Source organism: Triturus cristatus, chromosome 5_2 (genome assembly GCF_964204655.1).
Source record: "Triturus cristatus chromosome 5_2, aTriCri1.1, whole genome shotgun sequence".
NCBI classification, from domain to species: Eukaryota; Metazoa; Chordata; class Amphibia; order Caudata; family Salamandridae; genus Triturus; species Triturus cristatus.
Window position 1 is genome coordinate 1,086,798,700 of NC_140588.1, and position 19,073 is coordinate 1,086,817,772.

At 47.0% G+C, this 19,073-nt stretch overlaps 1 protein-coding gene across 3 annotated transcripts in view; it reads left to right on the forward strand.

The window, feature by feature from the left end:
• LOC146829717 (G protein-coupled receptor 143-like) overlaps nt 1–19,073 on the forward strand; it is a 205,957-nt gene that overhangs the window by 127,791 nt on the left and 59,093 nt on the right. For 2 of the 3 annotated variants that reach the window (XM_085606715.1, XM_085606714.1), the window contains exons 8-9: nt 3,531–3,645; nt 7,595–7,835. In XM_085606715.1, coding sequence (XP_085462841.1) covers nt 3,531–3,645; nt 7,595–7,835 — 356 coding nt within the window. Of the gene's footprint in view, nt 1–3,530; nt 3,646–7,594; nt 7,836–11,535; nt 11,671–19,073 lie in introns of all 3 variants that reach the window. The other variant, XR_014962042.1, reaches the window with a different exon arrangement.

Genomic DNA, 19,073 nt, shown 5'->3' on the forward strand with positions numbered 1-19,073 from the left:
AAACCCAGCCATAGGTGGGGCCTTAGTTAGTCCATCCCCTAAACTTAGTATAAGTATAGGAATCCAGTCCCTAGGGCTTTAGATTACCCTGGACGAACCTCTGCAACATATATCCTGGACCTTCCAGTTTCTATCACGACTAGAAGATGGAAGAAATCTCCCTTGGGGTCAAGGAGTGACTCCCCTGCTTGGCAGGCACCAAAGAAGCAACTGACCAGTCTGCATTGCTGAAGCTCCCGCTGGACGCCGAAGTCTTTGCATCACCAGAGGTGGATTTCTAGACTTCCCCGAGGCTACCCTGAGTCCACAGCAAAGCTGAGGCCCATGGCTATCGTGGGTGATGTGGAACCATGACCCCTGGACACCGTGAACTTTTGAAGTAACACTATCTTCCTGGACCTCCTCGAAGTTGTGCTTTGGGCTCCGAGTAGCCCCAGCCTTGAGCATCTCCTGCACTGAAGATTGTTGGCCTCCACTCCACGAGTGATCCGTGGGCCAGTTTCAAGGGCGACTGCTCAAGGCTCCTTCGCGATCACTAGCCCATTGGCTAGCAGGTCCCCACGAAGGCAACACCTTTTCTAATTGGGCTTTCCTAATTGCTCCAGACGTGCCCTGACTTACCTTTGCTGGGTGAATCCCTTAAACCTTGCTGGTCTGCACCGCAGTCCTTTCTCTGAATTCCAGTGACTTGCCGTTGCCAAGGCTTGTTGGGTCCATCATGGTTGCCGACACCGCAGCACTCGACAGACTTTATGGAACAGCTCGAATCCAGCTCGTGGACTTCGTCAACACCTCCTGGACTTCGTGGCTGAAGAGTCAAGACACCCATCAACTCACCTGAAGCACCCGACATCTGTGGGCATTGGTCCATCCTGCCCTTGGTCACTGGCTAGTGACCCAGACTCTGTCCCCTCTGCTTTCAGGTTCGCGAGCAGACACCTATGCACCCGGCTTCCCTGGGTGAGGTAACTCGAGTACTCCGGTGCTCCGGTGGGTGCTAGCCCTGGAACTTCTTAAGTCCAAAAGGGTTTGGTCCTGACTTGATTCTAAGTGTTCCTAATCTTTAAATTTCCAATCGCGACATTGCCCATAGAAGCTAACGGGAACCCACAGTTGTGTTTACACACTGCATACAGTCCCCGTGGGTCCCCTGTGTCACTACCTTGGGTGGTTCCTTGGGGTCCCAGCGATTCTACAGGCTCTGGGCCTTGTGTCTATTCCAGTTGTGGTTCTTATACCACTTTATTGGTATATGGTTTGGTACGCCCCTAGGGCCAAAACGTGTATTTGTGCTATTACTGATGCTTGCTAACTTGTAAACAAAGTACTTCGAACTCCAGTCTCATAAAGAGACTAGAGGGGTGTGTCTTATCCTAAATACATATATTTTGAATATATACCTGGTGTGGTTGTCCTTTTATTTGATCATTCAAGAGATTATAGACTGGTAAGACAAGCTGCTTTACATTCCTTCAAGACTTAGCCTGAAGGCTGCTCTCCATAGATACCACTAGGATAGCTTTCAATAAAGGTTGTCTTTAACCTATCACCATAAGGGGTTGTTTGGACTGATACAAGGTGCCCACTAGAACTAGTGGACAGCATATATCAGGCCACTTTCTCACAATTTCTTTAGTACATTTTCACCCCACACACACCCACCCCTCAGAGCCATAGGTTAGTGTGGCTGAAAACAGCAGTCATCTTGAAAATACACAAAGTGGGTAGGATTAGCTCAGGGTTCATTTCCACACACTAGCTTCTGCCATGGCATTAATGTGATATCCCCAGGCTCCCACGTCAGAACACTTCTGGACCTGTGGAAGATCAAAAGAGGACTGAACCTGCTATTTCAGAACTGAGAAGAGCTCTAAAGGAGTTGACATGCTATCCATCTTGTACCTAGGACATAGGTGTGGACTTCAAGGGTCAAAAGGCTGACCTCATGTTCAAGCTACAGGGATACAACAAGCTACAAGAGACCTTTCCTGCAACTGCCCAGCTGATCAGTGGCTTCTGAACCAGGACTGCACTTTACCTGCTACCCTGTGAGTCTCTACAAGCCGCCCTTGAGGAGGTGAGGACCCGTAGAAGTGTCCTCCTGTGGGAAATGTGACATAAATGAGTAAAGTTAGAAGGTAAACTCTTTCACCAAGACGAACCTGGTTAGTCGGACCCACGCTTTATTGCGGTCAGCATTGCGCCTTTTCTTTCCACAACGATTGCGTTTTACTGGCACTTTATGCTTCTTGGTTCTATTTCTTCTTTTAAAATTCATATCTCCCGCACCCCTTATTGGATTTTGTCATTTTTGTTTACTACATTTTACTCTATATTTTTCTAATTCATTTTGGGCTTCTTTTGCATTTTGACTGTTTTAGCTGTTTCAGTTCTGCATAAATACTTTACACATTGCTTGTAAGTTAAGAATGTCTGCTCTGCGACACCGCTACCAGGAGGCTGAGTTCAGATTAATATAGTGACTTTAAGTGTTCACCCTGGCAAGGGTTCGGGTTATTACTTTAGGTGGGAATTCACCTCCCCTCCCCCCAATTAATACCCACATTTCTTAACAAAAATGTTTAATTAAAAAAAGTATTACTGAGAAACCATGCATTTTTTGTACTTGTAGTAACAAGTGATATATTTCGAAAACTTTATTCCCTAACTGAAAATCAATTTGGGGCATATTACTGTTTCCCATTGTTAATGTATATTCAGTTGCATAGTTAAGGTACTGTCTGATTTTGAAGTACAATACAATGTTCTAGTTGTTTTAAGTTTTACATAATTTGTGATTTAATTGTAGATCCTTAAAATTGTCTGTCTTTGAAACGATTTCCTTTTTTTTATTGATTTGTATTTCCTTAACATTGTTTTAGTTTTCCCCAATGTACTTTCTCAGTTTTTGGTTTTCCATCAATTCACATATATCACTCCTTCATTGCATGTTCCAAGATGGCGCCTTTATTGCAAAGGTTAGGGGACTTCACCTCAGCACCAGAGCCCTTGCACATGGTTTGTGCTGACATTGCTGTTCACATGAATTCAAAATATGTTGTGGCTGCTGTTTGTAGAGTGCATTTGTGTGCCTTGCCACTAGGAAACCTGAAAAAAACAGAATACGTGCTGCACGGCCAGCTTTTTACTAGAACACGGACGTTTTTAACTTCTTTTTGAACTCAGACAAGTTGAGTGTTTGCCAGAGGGCGGCAGGTAAGTTTTCCCAGAATGGCCTCTACGAAGCTTCAGTGCTTCTCCTGCAACAAATAAAGACATTGCTGTAGCTTTGTGGAGCTGTGTGTTAAGAGTACACAACCGTCAGGAATGGGCTAGAAATCTTTGGATTCTAGAGTGTGTGGGAATTTTTAAACGCTGGGGTGGGAACTATATAAATGTGTGCAAGAAGTTCAATATTTTAAACAAAGCCTTGGTGACTGCATTATCAGAAGAATGCCCTGGCCACAAGGGGAAGCCGGTGGAACATGTTTTCACTTCGATGCTGTTTTTCTTTCCTCTTCCCCTTGCAGTTGGCTGGTGAATGTCGTGACGGAGCTGCTGCTGCTGCTGTTGGAGCTGCACCCAGAGTGGAGTGGACATGTCCGGCTGGTCCAGATGGCTGCCCTCACCACCTGGATCATTACGGTAATCAGCTTAGAGCACTTGCATCTGCCCAGGCAGCGCAGGGTGAGCGCAGCATCTTCACTTGAGTGATACCCCGGGCTGCATCTTCACGCGAGTGATACCCCGGGCAGCATCTTCACTTGAGTGATACCCAGGGCAGCATCTTCACTTGGTAATACCCCAGGGCAGCATCTTCACTTGAGTGATACCCAGGGCAGCATCTTCACTTGGTAATACCCCAGGGCAGCATCTTCCCTTGGTGAATCCCGGGGCAGCATCTTCACTTGAGTGATACCCGGGGGCAGCATCTTCACTTGAGTGATACCCAGGGCAGCATCTTCACTTGAGTGATACCCGGGGCAGCATCTTCACTTGAGTGATACCCAGGGCAGCATCTTCACTTGACTGATACCCCGGGCAGCATCTTCACTTGAGTGATACCCAGGGCAGCATCTTCACTTGACTGATACCCCGGGCAGCATCTTCACTTGAGTGATACCCAGGGCAGCATCTTCACTTGAGTGATACCCGGGGGCAGCATCTTCACTTGACTGATACCCCGGGCAGCATCTTCACTTGACTGATACCCCGGGCAGCATCTTCACTTGAGTGATACCCGGGGGCAGCATCTTCACTTGAGTGATACCCAGGGCAGCATCTTCACTTGACTGATACCCCGGGCAGCATCTTCACTTGGTAATACCCCAGGGCAGCATCTTCACTTGAGTGATACCCAGGGCAGCATCTTCACTTGGTAATACCCCAGGGCAGCATCTTCCCTTGGTGAATCCCGGGGCAGCATCTTCACTTGAGTGATACCCGGGGGCAGCATCTTCACTTGAGTGATACCCAGGGCAGCATCTTCACTTGAGTGATACCCGGGGCAGCATCTTCACTTGAGTGATACCCAGGGCAGCATCTTCACTTGGTAATACCCCAGGGCAGCATCTTCCCTTGGTGAATCCCGGGGCAGCATCTTCACTTGAGTGATACCCGGGGGCAGCATCTTCACTTGAGTGATACCCAGGGCAGCATCTTCACTTGAGTGATACCCGGGGCAGCATCTTCACTTGAGTGATACCCCAGGGCAGCATCTTCACTTGAGTGATACCCGCGGCACCATCTTCACTTGAGTGACACCCCGGGCATCATCTTCACTTGACTGATACCCAGGGCCGCATCTTCGCTTGACTGATACCCCGAGCAGCATCTTTACTTGAGTGATACTCGGGGCAGCATCTTCACTTGAGTGAAACCCCGGGCAGCATCTTCACTTGAGTGATACCCGGGGGCAGCATCTTCACTTGAGGGATACCCTGGGCAGCATCTTCACGCGAGTGATCCCCAGGGCAGCATCTTCGCTTGAGTGATACCCCGGGCGGCATCTTCACCTAAGTGATATCCAGGGCAGCATCTTCACTTGAGTGATATCTAGGACAGCATCTTCACTTGGTAATACCCCAGGGCAGCATCTTCGCTTGAGTGATACCCAGGGAAGCATCTTCAGATCAGTAATACCCCAGGCAGCATCTTCACATGAGTGATACCCCGGGCAGCATCTTCACTTGAGTGATACCCAGGGCAGCATCTTCACATGAGTGATACCCAGGGCAGCATCTTCACTTGAGTGATACCCCGGGCAGCATCTTCACTTGAGTGATACCAAGGGCAGCATCTTCACTTGAGGGATACCCAGGGCAGCATCTTCACATGAGTGATACCCAGGGCAGCATCTTCACTTGAGTGATACCCCGGGCAGCATCTTCACTTGAGTGATACCCCGGGCAGCATCTTCACTTGAGTGATACCAAGGGCAGCATCTTCACTTGAGTGATACCCAGGGCAGCATCTTCACATGAGTGATACCCAGGGCAGCATCTTCACTTGAGTGATACCCGCGGCACCATCTTCACTTGGTGAGTCCTGGGGCAGCATCTTCACTTGACTGATACCCCGGGCAGCATCTTCACTTGAGTGATACCCAGGGCAGCATCTTCACTTGACTGATACCCAGGGCAGCATCTTCCCTTGAGTGATACCTTGGGTACCATCTTGGCTTAAGTGATACCCCGGGCAGCATCTTCACTTGAGTGATACCCAGGGCAGCATCTTCACATGAGTGATACCCAGGGCAGCATCTTCACATGAGTGATACCCAGGGCAGCATCTTCCCTTGGTGAATCCTGGGGCAGCATCTTCACTTGAGTGATACCCGCGGCACCATCTTCACTTGACTGATACCCAGGGCAGCATCTTCACTTGAGTGACACCCAGGGTAACATCTTCACTTGAGAAATACCCAGGGCAGCATCTCCACTTGAGTGATACCCCGGGCTGCATCTTCACTTGACTGATACCCAGGGCAGCATCTTCACTTGAGTGATACGCGGGGGCAGCATCTTCACTTGAGTGATACGCGGGGGCAGCATCTTCACTTGAGTATTACCCAGGGTAACATCTCCACTTGAATGCCATCCAGGGTGGCATCTACACTTAAATGATGCTGAGGCTAAAGACGGGTGCCCGCTGCTTCACCACCTGGTTCATATCAGTAACCAGCTTGGACACGATTGTATTCCTGCCCACTCTCCATATACTGGTTCCGAATCACTGACGTCTTGTCACCTCAAATTCCCTTCTTTGTAGGCAGAATACGCAGACTGTGCTGATCCTTGTCTGGCGATAGCCAGGTTGGTGAATGGTGATCGCCGACATACTTAAAGGGCGTCTCACCTTTGCCTGGCAGACACGTACAAAGAGCGTATCCCCCTTGCCTGGCTAACACGTACAAAGCACGTCACACCCTTGCCTGGCCGACACGTACAAAGGGAGCCTCACCCTTGCCTGGCCGACACGTACAAACTGCATCTCACCCTTGCCTGGCCGACACGTACAAAGGGAGCCTCACCCTTGCCTGGCCGACACGTACAAACTGCATCTCACCCTTGCTTGGCTGACACGTACAGATGTCGTCTCACCCTTGCCTGGCCGAAATGTACAAAAGGCGTCTCCCCCTTGCCTGGCCACCTGGCCAGGGTTATGGTGAGGAAAGGTTCAGCCTGGTGGATATGATAAAAGACGAGCATCGTCACATACTTTGGGACATTTGATTAGTGTTTTTTGGACTACCCCCCTAATGCCTCCAGGGACTCAGGCCGCTGCGTCAGTCGCCTAGAGAATTTGAAGACAAAGAGGTGGCTTCCAGCACTATGGGAAGATGGTGATCCTTGTTCTGAGACCTTTCATTCCTTCGTAGATGGCGGCCTCTAGGGAAAACGTACGGGGGAGGGAAGTTCATAACAGAGCCCTGAGTTCGACCGCCTTCCGCCACCTGGTTTCTGGATGAAATGCTTGTGCGGTGGATGAGTCCTTGCGAGAGATCCAGGGGGTCTCTATGGATCGCTTTAGCTGCTCCTTGTTGTGCTTTGAAGTCTAGTCTTATTTTAATGGGAGCTAGTAAAAAGATTTCTAAAGGTGGGGGTATGGTGTGAATGTTTCACGTTGAAGAATTAGGTACGCGCTAGTGGCTCACCCCCCCTACTGTTTTCAGAGGTGAATCCTGGGAGTCCTTGTGCAGCATGTGGTATCCTGAACGGGGGCATAAAGAGTGATTACTAGTAGTACCTTGTTAGTCTTCAGGACTCGGGACCATTGGTGATGAGGAAACTGCCCTATTAATTTGTGTGTCATTGGCAGGAAAGGGCGGCCATTTCAGCTCTGAGGCAGCGAAGCTTGATGGTTTCAGTCGCTGCCGTAAAGCTCGGTTGGAGAATGTCCAAGCCCCTTCCAGATGTGCACACTGTTTGATGTTCACCCTTCCTTTATACCTGGAACCTCTCCTCCTCCTCTCCTGATCTCATCTCTCTCTGCTCCTAAAGCCCACCCTACCACCTGCTCTCCAATGTACTCCCACACCCCTTCTGCTTGAAGGGCCCTTTTTGTACCTAACCCTTCTATGTTTGTCCCCCAGGCTGTGCTGAACCCCTTCTATGGACTGCTCCACTCCCTTGCCTTCTATGGCTGGAGGGGCTGTGGCCTAAACTGTGCGCTCTGGCGAAGCCTGCGACTGTGGAGGCCGCATCGTGAGGTTCCACGGGGCCAACCCGATGAGGATGACTGCGATGAAAGGTTTGATGTGGACCTGGATAAAGGCTTAGGGGAGATGGTTGTGCCTAATCTACACGAGATTGTGGACTCTCGCACCTCTCTTGGTGAGTTTGTGTGGCAGGACAGAGCTCATGTGAGGACATACCTATGCATGTGTGAGACGCGTGAACTAAATTTCATTCCATGCATGTTTAACATAAGACTAGGCCACGTCTTGAAAAGTGCATGTTGAATTTTTCTGCACAAGCATTTCTTTTCTTTCCAGAAAATCATTGAAATTCGTCTCAAGCCATTGTCTGTCTGTTTGTGAAGCAATTTTTAGGTCTCGCCTTGCTATCGCGTATGCGATCGCAAAGCGAGACTATTGTAAGCGGGTTTTAAAAGTGCTCCCAAAAAGCGGATTGCATGGCTAGCACGCGCACAATCACGCGCATCGTGCCGCCATGCAATCCGCTTTTTGGGAGCACTTCAAAGGGTCCGCTCCCCCGCCTGGAATGCGCTCCCCTGCCCCCAAGCGCGCGTGCGCCACGCTCCGCCGGGCTTGTCTTTTTTTTGTTGTTTTTTTTAACTTTAAGCGCGAGGCGTGCATGCTGCTAATGCTTGTTGTTAGTGTGCTAGGCTAGCTAGGTGAAGTCGTAGTGTTTGGCCTAAATAAATCCAAGCATGACTTATAAATGCAGCTAATTTTAGAACGGAACGCAAGTCCATGCATGCGTCATGCATTCAAGCACAAAGGATGTCACCCGTCTTCCCTCATAAAAAAAAAACACGTCGTACTCAAGCTGGTGCATTTAGCAGCACTGGAAGGCGAGTGGCTCGCGCTCAAGTCTGGTCATAAATAAATGCAGCGTTTTAAATAGCACTAGAGCGGAGTCCACGTCTGTGCCAGGCTGACCAGACCACGGATGACCCCCCTCCCCCAGGCTGAAGAGAAACATTACCCCGTGCTTCGGCAGCGCTGTCTTGGAAGGTGCGCGGCGCGAGCGTCGTGCTCAAGTCTGGTCATAAATAAATGCAGCGTTTTAAATAGCACTGGACGCCCCACTCTTCTCATCCACCCACCGCTTCCAGCTGCCTCCCCCCTTTCTCATTTCCCATGGATTTGTAATTTAGCTTCGAGAGGGATGGTTCTCACGTGATAGAGCCCTCCCGGAGACGGTCGCGGCCACGTGGGGCGGGCGCTGCTCATCTCTGACTGGATGTGACATTCTGTCCAAAGGTGAGGGGGCGGGGGCTGTCGCCACTTTGTCCTTTACGAGCGGACACACCGCAGCTTCAAAGGGACCTCCCTTCCTGCATCAATCAAACCTTTCCCCGCTGAGTGCTTTTCCAAGACCAAAGCCGCGTCTGGGCCGCTGACTTCACGTTTCCCCGCCATGGGAAATGGGGTGTCACAGCAGGAGGTGCCTTCTCGCCTGCAACTAGTTAATGGGAAGGGGCGGGGCCCAGGGTGCAGTTCACTGTAATGGTACCCAGGGCAGGCTGTTCTTTTAATTGCCCCCACCCCTTGATATGTGCAGCGTTTACAACCCTTCCCAGACTTGAATGCATTTTGTTCTTCATTCCTTGCTACACGTTGTGTGTGTGTAATGTGCAAAAAGTGCGTGCAATGTAAAAAGAAATGTGGTCTGCATTAAATAGCGGTTTCGTTGCTTTAATTCCTCGTAAATTAAAAACACAACTTTATTCTACAGAGGGGACATTGGATAGACCGCAGGTTTTATTACCGACAGTATAATATGGTGTGACCCCACGGCAATTGATTATTTTTTGTGCTTTTTTATAGCGCGAACTTGAACCGAGATCATTGCAGCGCTTTACAGGAGGACATAGGCAGTTTAAGGGATTTGCCCAGAATCACAGGATGCGGAGTGAAGGCCGGCGCTGGAGCACTTGTCGCTAGGCCGCATGCCCTCCGTCAATACGCAGTGCCGGATTTTAACACAGGCTGATTACATTAACTGTTTATAGTGACTCATTTACTTCCAGGTGAAGCAGTTCACGTCAGGTTCTTCCTTTGCACCACCTCATAGGACACTCGTTCCTCCCGGGTCAGAGTGCACTTCTTCTCTGACCTGGTCCTAAGCCAGTCTTAGGTTTTGTTCAGGTCCCTCGGCTGTCCAGGCAGAGACTGGCGTCCTGCCAGCAGCCCCGATTCCGTGGCACTTCAGAGGATACTGTGCCATACCTGTCTTTCTATTCTTGCTGGGGCTGTGGTCATTAATGAGTTTGAACAGCCATGTAACACTAAAAAGATTATTTAGAATAAGTCCCGCTTAAGAGGGCCCAAAAGAACGAGGGCTGGCAGTGGCTTTACAAATTTGCCGAACCACGCCCTCTTTTCCTTGTATCGTCACCACAAAAGGAGCAGGAAGTCCTCGAGTAATGCTGCCCCCCTCACCCATTCAGGGAGGAGAGTCACCATTGTGGCTGTAGCGCCCCCCCCCCCCGCCCCCCAATATGTCCCAGTAGTGAGGACTGAGGCAGTGTAATTGTGTTCTACTGTATTCGGCTCATTCTGTCGCCATCTTTCCTGCACGAGGCCTTGACTGATGTGTCGATTTGACACTAGTGCATCGCTTTCTGTATATATAGAGGAGGCGTTGGGTCCGCTCCTCCAATCACTGACTTTCTTCAACCAAACAGTTTCAGCCACTGGCTAGAGTCTTTGTCAATCAACTCCTGCCTCGGCCCCGTGGCCTATCCATCTGTCACCTAATGGTATTGCCTCTTTAGATATATCCTTCTGCCTCTACTTGAGTCCTTCCATTGATCTTTAAGTGGCACTATTTTACAGCTATAACCTTCTGTATCTGCTGGCTCCCTTGTGCGTCTTGCACTAATGTTTTAATGCAGCATTAGTTTAGCACATTAAACAGAGAACTATTGGGTTTGTCAGTGCTTTTTCAAGTGAAAATACAGTGCTGTGTGCTTGTAATGGGCGAGGCAAAGGACTTATTGCAGACCTCTGCAGCCCCAGCAGTCAAAGATCTATGAATATCTATGCGATATGGGGTTCTCCTCGCCACATTCAGCAGGGTCCCCTAATTATTTCACGTTACATTGCTGTTGGGCAGGGCTCAAAGACATACTTGGCAGAAGGAAAGAGGTCCTGAGTCAAAGCACCAGTGCTTAATTTGAGCCGGGGGGGGTGTTTCCGGGGCTCAGCACCGGCACTTACTCATCAACACCAGTGCTTGAGCACCAGTTAAGGACACATTCGTTTGTCCTTTGGCACAGGGAGATTAAGTGATTCACCCAGAATCAAAGGATGTTGAGCCAACGCCGAGAATCGAACCTGGGTCCCGAGCTCGGGAGCTCGGCAGCTCTGGCCACTGCGCCACATCCCCTCCCACTTGTAGTTTTGTTGGTTCTGTGTTAGGCCAGAGCTAACAGGAAAAATAGACTGGTGTAAGCTGCCTCCTGGCGTGAGCCACAGCACTTATTTTTTTTATTACAAATTAACCACTGCAAAGCACCGCCCCCCCAAGCATTTGCAATGCAATAGGTCTCGCATTTGCCAAAGTTGGAGCCATTGGCATTGTAAATGACAATGCCTTTTATTTTCTGTTTTCAAAAACAACACATAAATAAAAGGCACTGTCATTTACAATGCCAATAGCTCAAACTCTTGCAAATGCGAGACCTATTGCATTGCAAATGCTTGTTTGCTGTAGTTCCCTCTGCTGAAGCAACCTGCTTTTGCAACATTACACGTTTATGAACTGAACCTTTAACTCTGTGTTTTTGTAGCAATGAAAATTGCGTTGTGTTACGTGACATTTCTCTTGCCAATGTCCACAGGAAATCGTTTTTTGTAGGTAGCTTGAAAATGAGCCGCCTCGTTGGTTTAATGAGCAAGTGACACTTCAGTGCTGCCTTTCTACGTGAATCCTGCCATGAAATACTCTGCTGTTACTGTCTCCAGCGTTATTAAAGGTCAGCTGCGGAGAGGAATGAGATCTCTTCCTTTATTCCTTTTATTCAGAGGGCTGGGGGCTGAGTGGTCCTTTGGTGTACACATGTGTAAAATTAGCTTGTTAGTAAAAATTTGATTCTTTTCTAATGTGCTGCGGCTACTTAATTTCTTGAAGGTACATTGCATTATTACACTAAATGAATCTGGCTTGTGATTCTAACTTTGTACTTTTGTAATTATTACTTTGACATTTAAATACAGCTATAATCTGAGATCTAGAAAAAGACTTATTGTGCACATGTTCCAGTAATAGTTTTTAGGTCTCGGCTCGAAGGCTGCGCTTGCGCAGTCTCGCTCCGAGATTTAATGACTTGGAGAAGAGGGGCTTGAACCCGCCCCTCTTCTCCATTGGCTGGCCTCTTGAATGCTGGCCAGCCATTGGAGAAGAGGTTCGTCTCTCCGAACAGGCCCCGTCCTTTTCGGATTCGGGGGCGTGTTTTTTGCTACTTTTCTAATTATCTCCTCCAGCCAATGGCAAGAGGAGAACACGCCCCGAATCCGAAAGCGCCGCTGCGTTTCTCCGAGGCATTTCTGCTTCGCCTCGGAGAAAGGCGGCGGTGTGCTTGTTGTTTGTCAGATGGTGAATGAAGGTTTGATTGCATAGAATGGGCCAGTGACTTACTTTCACTTGTTGTTTTGTCCTAGCCAGAAACTAACGTAGCCGTATTGATTACAACTGCCTGGCTGATTGCGCACGGTTCCCACGTGTGTTCCAGTATTTAATCCGCCCTAATTGCACATCTGTTGACTATCCTTCACAATTGGCAGCTAACGGGGCCTGAAGCCAGGCCCGTGAGTGGTTTGTTTCACTGCCTGGCGGTATCCGCTGCACTCGCAGTCTTCGCCGAGGGGTCTAATTATAGCCCTGCTTGAATGAGTTTTAATTCGTCTTACCTTGACACCCTTTATTGGCAGTGTCCCTGCGTTCAGCAGTCACTTCGCATCCGCCATCTTGTGGTAAATATTCTTTTTTTACCTAAACTGAATTTCATACGGAATCTTTTAAAATAAAGTAAAATAGCTCAGAATAACAAGAGGCAGAATCCGTGGTATAAGAGGGTTTCTAAATGGGCTTTATTCCATCCAAAATGGCCGACTCGAGTGGCGGCCTTCAGGTTCCGTCACCACGAGGGTTCAGGAAGTGAAGTACAATACTTTATTGACAAGAAGTAACTTTTATAGGTCTTACATTACAATGAAATGAATGCAAAAGGCGTAACAATTGATAAGAGAAATGACATCGTGGTACGTAATCGAAACTAGGCGTAATAAGGAGCAGAAAGAAACATGATTGGCTCTGATTATCATGCATAGGTGGATCTATAAGATAATACTTAACATAGATGCGCGCGCAACAGCATGACGTGTAATTGACGTGCAACTAGGGGGTGAAGGGAACTTGACATTTAGCTCTACATGTGGAGACGAGAAGTCTGGGGGGTCAAGTCAACCTAATCCCAAATCATATCTAACATCCTATGTTTAGAGAACTATGTTATCCACAAGAAAAGACTCTAGGACAGAATCTATTCTATACTGACTGTGTGTGCGTGTACAAGCGTCTAAGTGTCTATATGAGATGCGAGGGGCAGAAAACTTTCCATGGTAACAGGGCTATGAATTACTTGCAGGAGGACGGAAAGGCTGAGTCCTTTGCTTGTGAGCTAAAGGAAATGTTTACCTAAATCACTAGACAGGAATGCATCGGCTGAAGAGCAAAATAGATAATTCGAAGGTGAAATACAGCTTCTTGGCAGGCAGGCGAAAACTGGCCGAGGCAGGCACCGTTAGCTGCACAGGGAGTAGGACAAAGTTCATGGATACAGATGCGAGCTCAAGCTGAAGCTGTCAGAGACAGAGAGCAGGGAAGGCTTTGAGGACAGAATCGGGCCTACTTGCCTGAACTGTAAAAATAGAGTAACTTAGCCATATAAAGTCGGTGGCCTTTCATACTTAAGAATCGAATATCCAGCCCATTGATGGCGGATCTGACAGAGAACATGTTGATGGTGGACGCACATATGTTTGCGTTTTGGAAACTGGAACTGGAGAGAACATACATGTACTTGTGACATGCACATAGAACCGTTGGGGTCCAAGATAGGGGACATAACTGACCAGAAAAATCCATATTTCCACATTCCCTCCTTGTCCCCTTCTTGCCCTTCAAGAGATATCAATCTTCATCATTCCATCGATTTGCTCATAGAGCATCATTTCTTCTTCCTTCTTCTTCCGGCATTTTGAACGAGAACCTTGATATGGAATGCATGATGTGGCACACAAACCACAAATCGCTGGTCCACATTGCAGGCATAAACAACAACTGAAGAGCATAAGAAGGCCAATACCTAGGAAGGATAGAACTCTCCATCCCCAGGCTGATATCACACTCCAAAACCACCCGGACCACGTCCAAGTGCCTGGATTTTCGTGTATCTGGCTCACAATCTTATGAAGGCGTGTTATAGCTTTATATACAGATGGCGAATTTTCTGGTATGAATATGCAGCAGCTGGATCCGATGACCCTGCAAGCTCCGCCCCTATCGGCCAGGATGACGTCAAGGACAAGACGATTCTGGAGAACAACAATTCTCATCACTGATTGTTCCTCTGTCAGATTGCCTAGGGCGGCTATAGTCTCGTTTACTACAGCTTCAAGAGTCTTGGTGAGTCTGCGTATCAGCTTACTATTTGATATTGTACCTATATAGGGAAAGATACCTTTATTGAAATCTACATACTTGTCCCATGCCGTCTCAGTATAATCGACAACTGGGAGATCTCTACGCTCTCTTTTGTGTACTAAATGAACATTTCGATAATAATCAGGGGGAGCTAGGAAAACAGGTGGTAAAAGGAATGCTATGTAACAGGTACCATCCCAATCTAGAGGCAGACGCATATATGCCGTCTGACCACATATAAAGTAAGAATGGCGAGAAGCTCTAAATGAAGATTTACCTTGATCACTATATTCTACTGTAGTAACGCATTGGCTATGGCCCATATGTATGGAACCAACTTTTCTTATACATAATTCACCCTTAACTGGAAATACTGACATAGTGGGCAGAATTAGTTCAACTTCGGATTTGACATTCAGAATCATAAGATTAGGTGTAAAATTACCTAATTTATACACTTCATTTTCTAGATCAGTTCCTGTTCTACTGGGGCGACCCTCCTTATTAGGATGACAGACTTTGAATAAAACTAGATTCAGATTTCCCCATATCCAATGTTGTTGATAAACTGCTGTGTCTGGGTCTATGGAATTTAGTAAGCTAAACCATGCTCCACAGGAGCCATTGTGTGTGAATGGATGTGGAAAGAAAGGCAGAACTCCTTTGTTATTCTGATAGGGAGGGAGTCGGCCACACACCCAACAATTGGTGGCATTACTAGTCTGATGGGAATGATGTAACATACTAATGAAGGTGTTATTGCGCAGCGCAAGTCTATAAGATAATTCATGTGGCGGTAGGTCACTAAAAGAATGTTCAGCAGTAATATTATAAACATGTCTAGAAATAGGATGATATATGTGCAAAATCACACTCGTAATGATTATTAAAACACTCAATAAAAACAGAATTAATAATGTCCTCACACAGTAGCTACGCAGTGATTTACAATACGCCTGTCGTTTCAACATTTCTCTGGTATTTTTTCTACTCAGGTCCAAGGGATACATGTCAGAGACAATTCAACCGCTTCACCTTGGAGAGGACTTAAACAATCAAATTGCTCGACTGTTTGGGCCTAAGTTTTAATTTATAGTTCTGAGAGTCATTCCTTTCAACAAAGGGAAGTTTTGAATCAGTCTGTGAGGGAGTGCAGGGCACAGTGTCTATATCCGAGGATAGTCCATGAAATTTCTTAACGTGGCTGGAATGTATCCATCCTTTGCGGCCCTCCACTTTCACGGCTGTTCTTGTGGTCAGCAGGACTAGCTTCGGTGTTTTCCACCTGGGCTCCAATTGGGTTTTCCGATCGAAATTCCTCACAAACACCAGATCCCCCGGAGCAACGTCATGGGGTTTCACCTCAGTGTTGTCAGGAAAAGCTGCAGCTACCTGTGAACGACAAGATTGTAGTGCAGACATCAAGGAAGCCAAGTAATCTGTCAGCATATTACAATTAACATCAGTTATTTTACGTGGTATAGGCGTCCCCCACATATTTGGTGGTCTTCCGAAGATCACCTCATACGGGGATAGCCCTGTTCGAGAGTGTGCTACCATTCTTATGTAAAATAGTGCAACTGGTAATGCTACTATCCAGTCAACACCTTTCTCCTTACATATTTTAGACAATCTGATTTTCAAAATTTGATTATGTCGTTCCACGAGACCTGCTGCCTCGGGGTGTCGGACACAGTGGAATTTCCACTGATATCCCAACAAAAGTGAGACATGTTTCATTAATTCGGATGAGAAAGGCTGGCCGTTATCTGAATATACAACACGTGGTAAACCGTACCGCGGGAAGAATTCTCGAACTAACTGTTTGGCAGTAGTCGGGGCCGTGTAATCTGATACTGGGTACGCCTCAGTCCATCGGGAGAGAGCGCAGACAACTACCAGAACATATTTGAATCCTCGACATCGTTCCATCTGGATATAATCCATTTGGAGCACTTCAAAAGGATGGTCAGGAGTCTGGAATCCACCCTGTTCTACGGGAACACTTTTTCCTGGGTTGAACTGACAACATATCATACAGGTACGGACTTTTTGTTTAGCTGCCGCTCGTAAATGTTTGTTGAACCAAATGTGTTGAATGCTATCTAGCATAGCTTTCTCTCCTAAATGCGCTGAGCTGTGAATTGTAGCTATAATGGCTTGGACCATAGAGTCAGGAAGAAACCATACAGATTTCTCCTTCGTCATCCATCCCTGATCTGTCTGGATCCCTCCTAGTTCAGTCCATTTCTTTAATTCTTCTGCAGTAGCATGTGTCTGTATGTCAATCACGTCAAGTGCGGGATCCTTAATTGTCATACACTGTGTTGGTGTCTGAACTATTGGCTTTGTCATGTCTAATGTGCGATTCTGAGCAGTCTGTTTAGCTGTTCTGTCAGCTAAATCATTGCCTTGAGAAATGATATCAGTAACCTTCGTGTGTGCTTTACATTTCATAATCGATATGGCAGTTGGTAGATGTATTGCGTCTAACAAGGCATGAATGAGGGTTCCGTGCTGAATGTGGGCACCATGGGAGGTTAAATAACCTCTCTCTCGCCACAGCACGCCGAAGTCGTGTACAACTCCGAATGCATAACGTGAATCAGTGTATATGTTGACTTTTTTATTCGTGGCTTGAATACAGGCTTGTGTTAGAGCAATAAGTTCTGCTGCTTGGGCTGACAAAGTATCTATACAATTTGTCTCAATAACTTCAGTGTCTGTTGTGACTGCATACGCGGCCACTAAGTCTCCTGTACTTGCTCTCATGCATGATCCGTCTACATACAACGTCAGGTCTGGATCTAACAATGGAACGTCTGTCAAGTCTTGTCTAGGTTTCGTCTTTATTTCAATAATTTCAACACAATCATGAGCTAGTGGGTCTGTTCCAATTACAGGTAATAGTGTAGCAGGATTCAATGTATTACACCGTCGGATCTCTATGTGTGGCTGAAACAATGTCAGTTCATAACCGGTAAGTCTTGCTATGGTCAAGTGTTGTGTTTGTGTTCGGTTCACAAGAACTTCTACTGCATGTGGTACTTGTACTGTCAATGGATGTCCTAACACTATGGCATCGCTTTGTCTGATTGCTAAAGCTGTTGCTGCCACTGATTTCAGGCACGCGGGCAAAGCCTGAGCTACGGGATCTAATGTACTAGAAAAATAAGCACATGGCTTGCGTGATCCTGCTTGATCCTGAGTGAGTACTGACAAAGCAGTACCTTCGCGTTCTGTAACGAAGAGTGTAAAATGTTTGCTATAACATGGTGTTGCTAAAACAGGTGCTTGGCATAAAGCTTCCTTTAGGCTTTCAAAAGCTTGTGTATGTTCCTGAGTCCAAGGGAGAACAGTCGATGTGGCTGCCTCCTGTGTGGTTAACTGAATGAGAGATTTTGCTAGAAATGCGTACTGAGGGATCCACTGCCTACAATATGAAGTGAGGCCTATGAAAGCCCGCACCTCCTTTTGTGTCTGGGGTATTGACATGTTAGCAATTAACTGGATGCGATCTGGTGTAAGCTGCCTTCCCTCCTTGGACAGCGAGTGACCAAGATAAATAACTCGCTGGACACAGAATTGCAGCTTAGAAGGAGACACTTTGTGCCCCTTGTCGGCTAGAAAATGTAAAACTGTCAGAGAAGCCTTTTCACATTCAGGTTCGCTTCTCGCGGTGATCAGCAGATCATCGACATATTGAAGCAGTGCAGTATTGACTGGCATGTGGATACTGTCAAGTTCTCGTTTCAGTGCTTGGCTGTAGATGCTGGGGCTTTCTGTAAATCCTTGGGGAGCGCGTGAGAATTTAAAGCTGCGCCCATTTAAACTGAATCCGAACAAATATTGGCTTTCCGGATCTATTGGGACGCTGAAGAAGGCATTCTTGAGATCAATTACAGTAAAGAATGTTGCTTCGGAATCAATTGCTGTCAATAATGATGATATATCGGGGACCACAGGAAATTGTGGCACAATGCACTTGTTTAGTTCACGCAAATCAATAACCAATCGGTATACTGGCGGAGCAGTAGGGTCAGTTCGTTTAAGAATCGGAATTATCGGCGAATTACATACATTGGAGTCTGTTTCTACAACTACTCCTTGGGCAATTAACTCATCAATGATTTTCAGCAAAGCCACTACAGCATCTTGCGGTAACTTGTATTGTCGCATTCGTGGTAATACCACTCCTGCCTTGAGTGTAACTCGGTATGGTGTAATGTTCATGCAACCAACATCAGTAGGGCCTTGTGCCCATAGATGTGCTGGTAAAGTCTGTAGTCGGGGATCCATGTCTCTAGATACATAGTGACCTTTAAAATCACGTAAAAACAATCTTACTCCTTCCGGAGAACAACATATTATGGCTCCTAGGGCTTTCAGAGTTTTAATTCCTAACAGATTTTCTGGGCATGATTTAGTAAGCAATAAATCTGTGGTTCGTGTCAAAGGTCCTATCGTAAGTGGAAGAGGCTGTGATACTTCATTAACAATAGGTTTTCCTGAAAAACCAAGGGAAACATTTTGAGAGCCTGAGAGGGGTGCCCCTGGAACTTCACTACGTTTTATAGTTGTTCGACTTGCCCCTGTATCGAGTAAGAATTTTCTGTCTTGGCCTAACAATTCACTATGTACATAAGGTCCTTCTTGATCTACAGGAATCTCGAT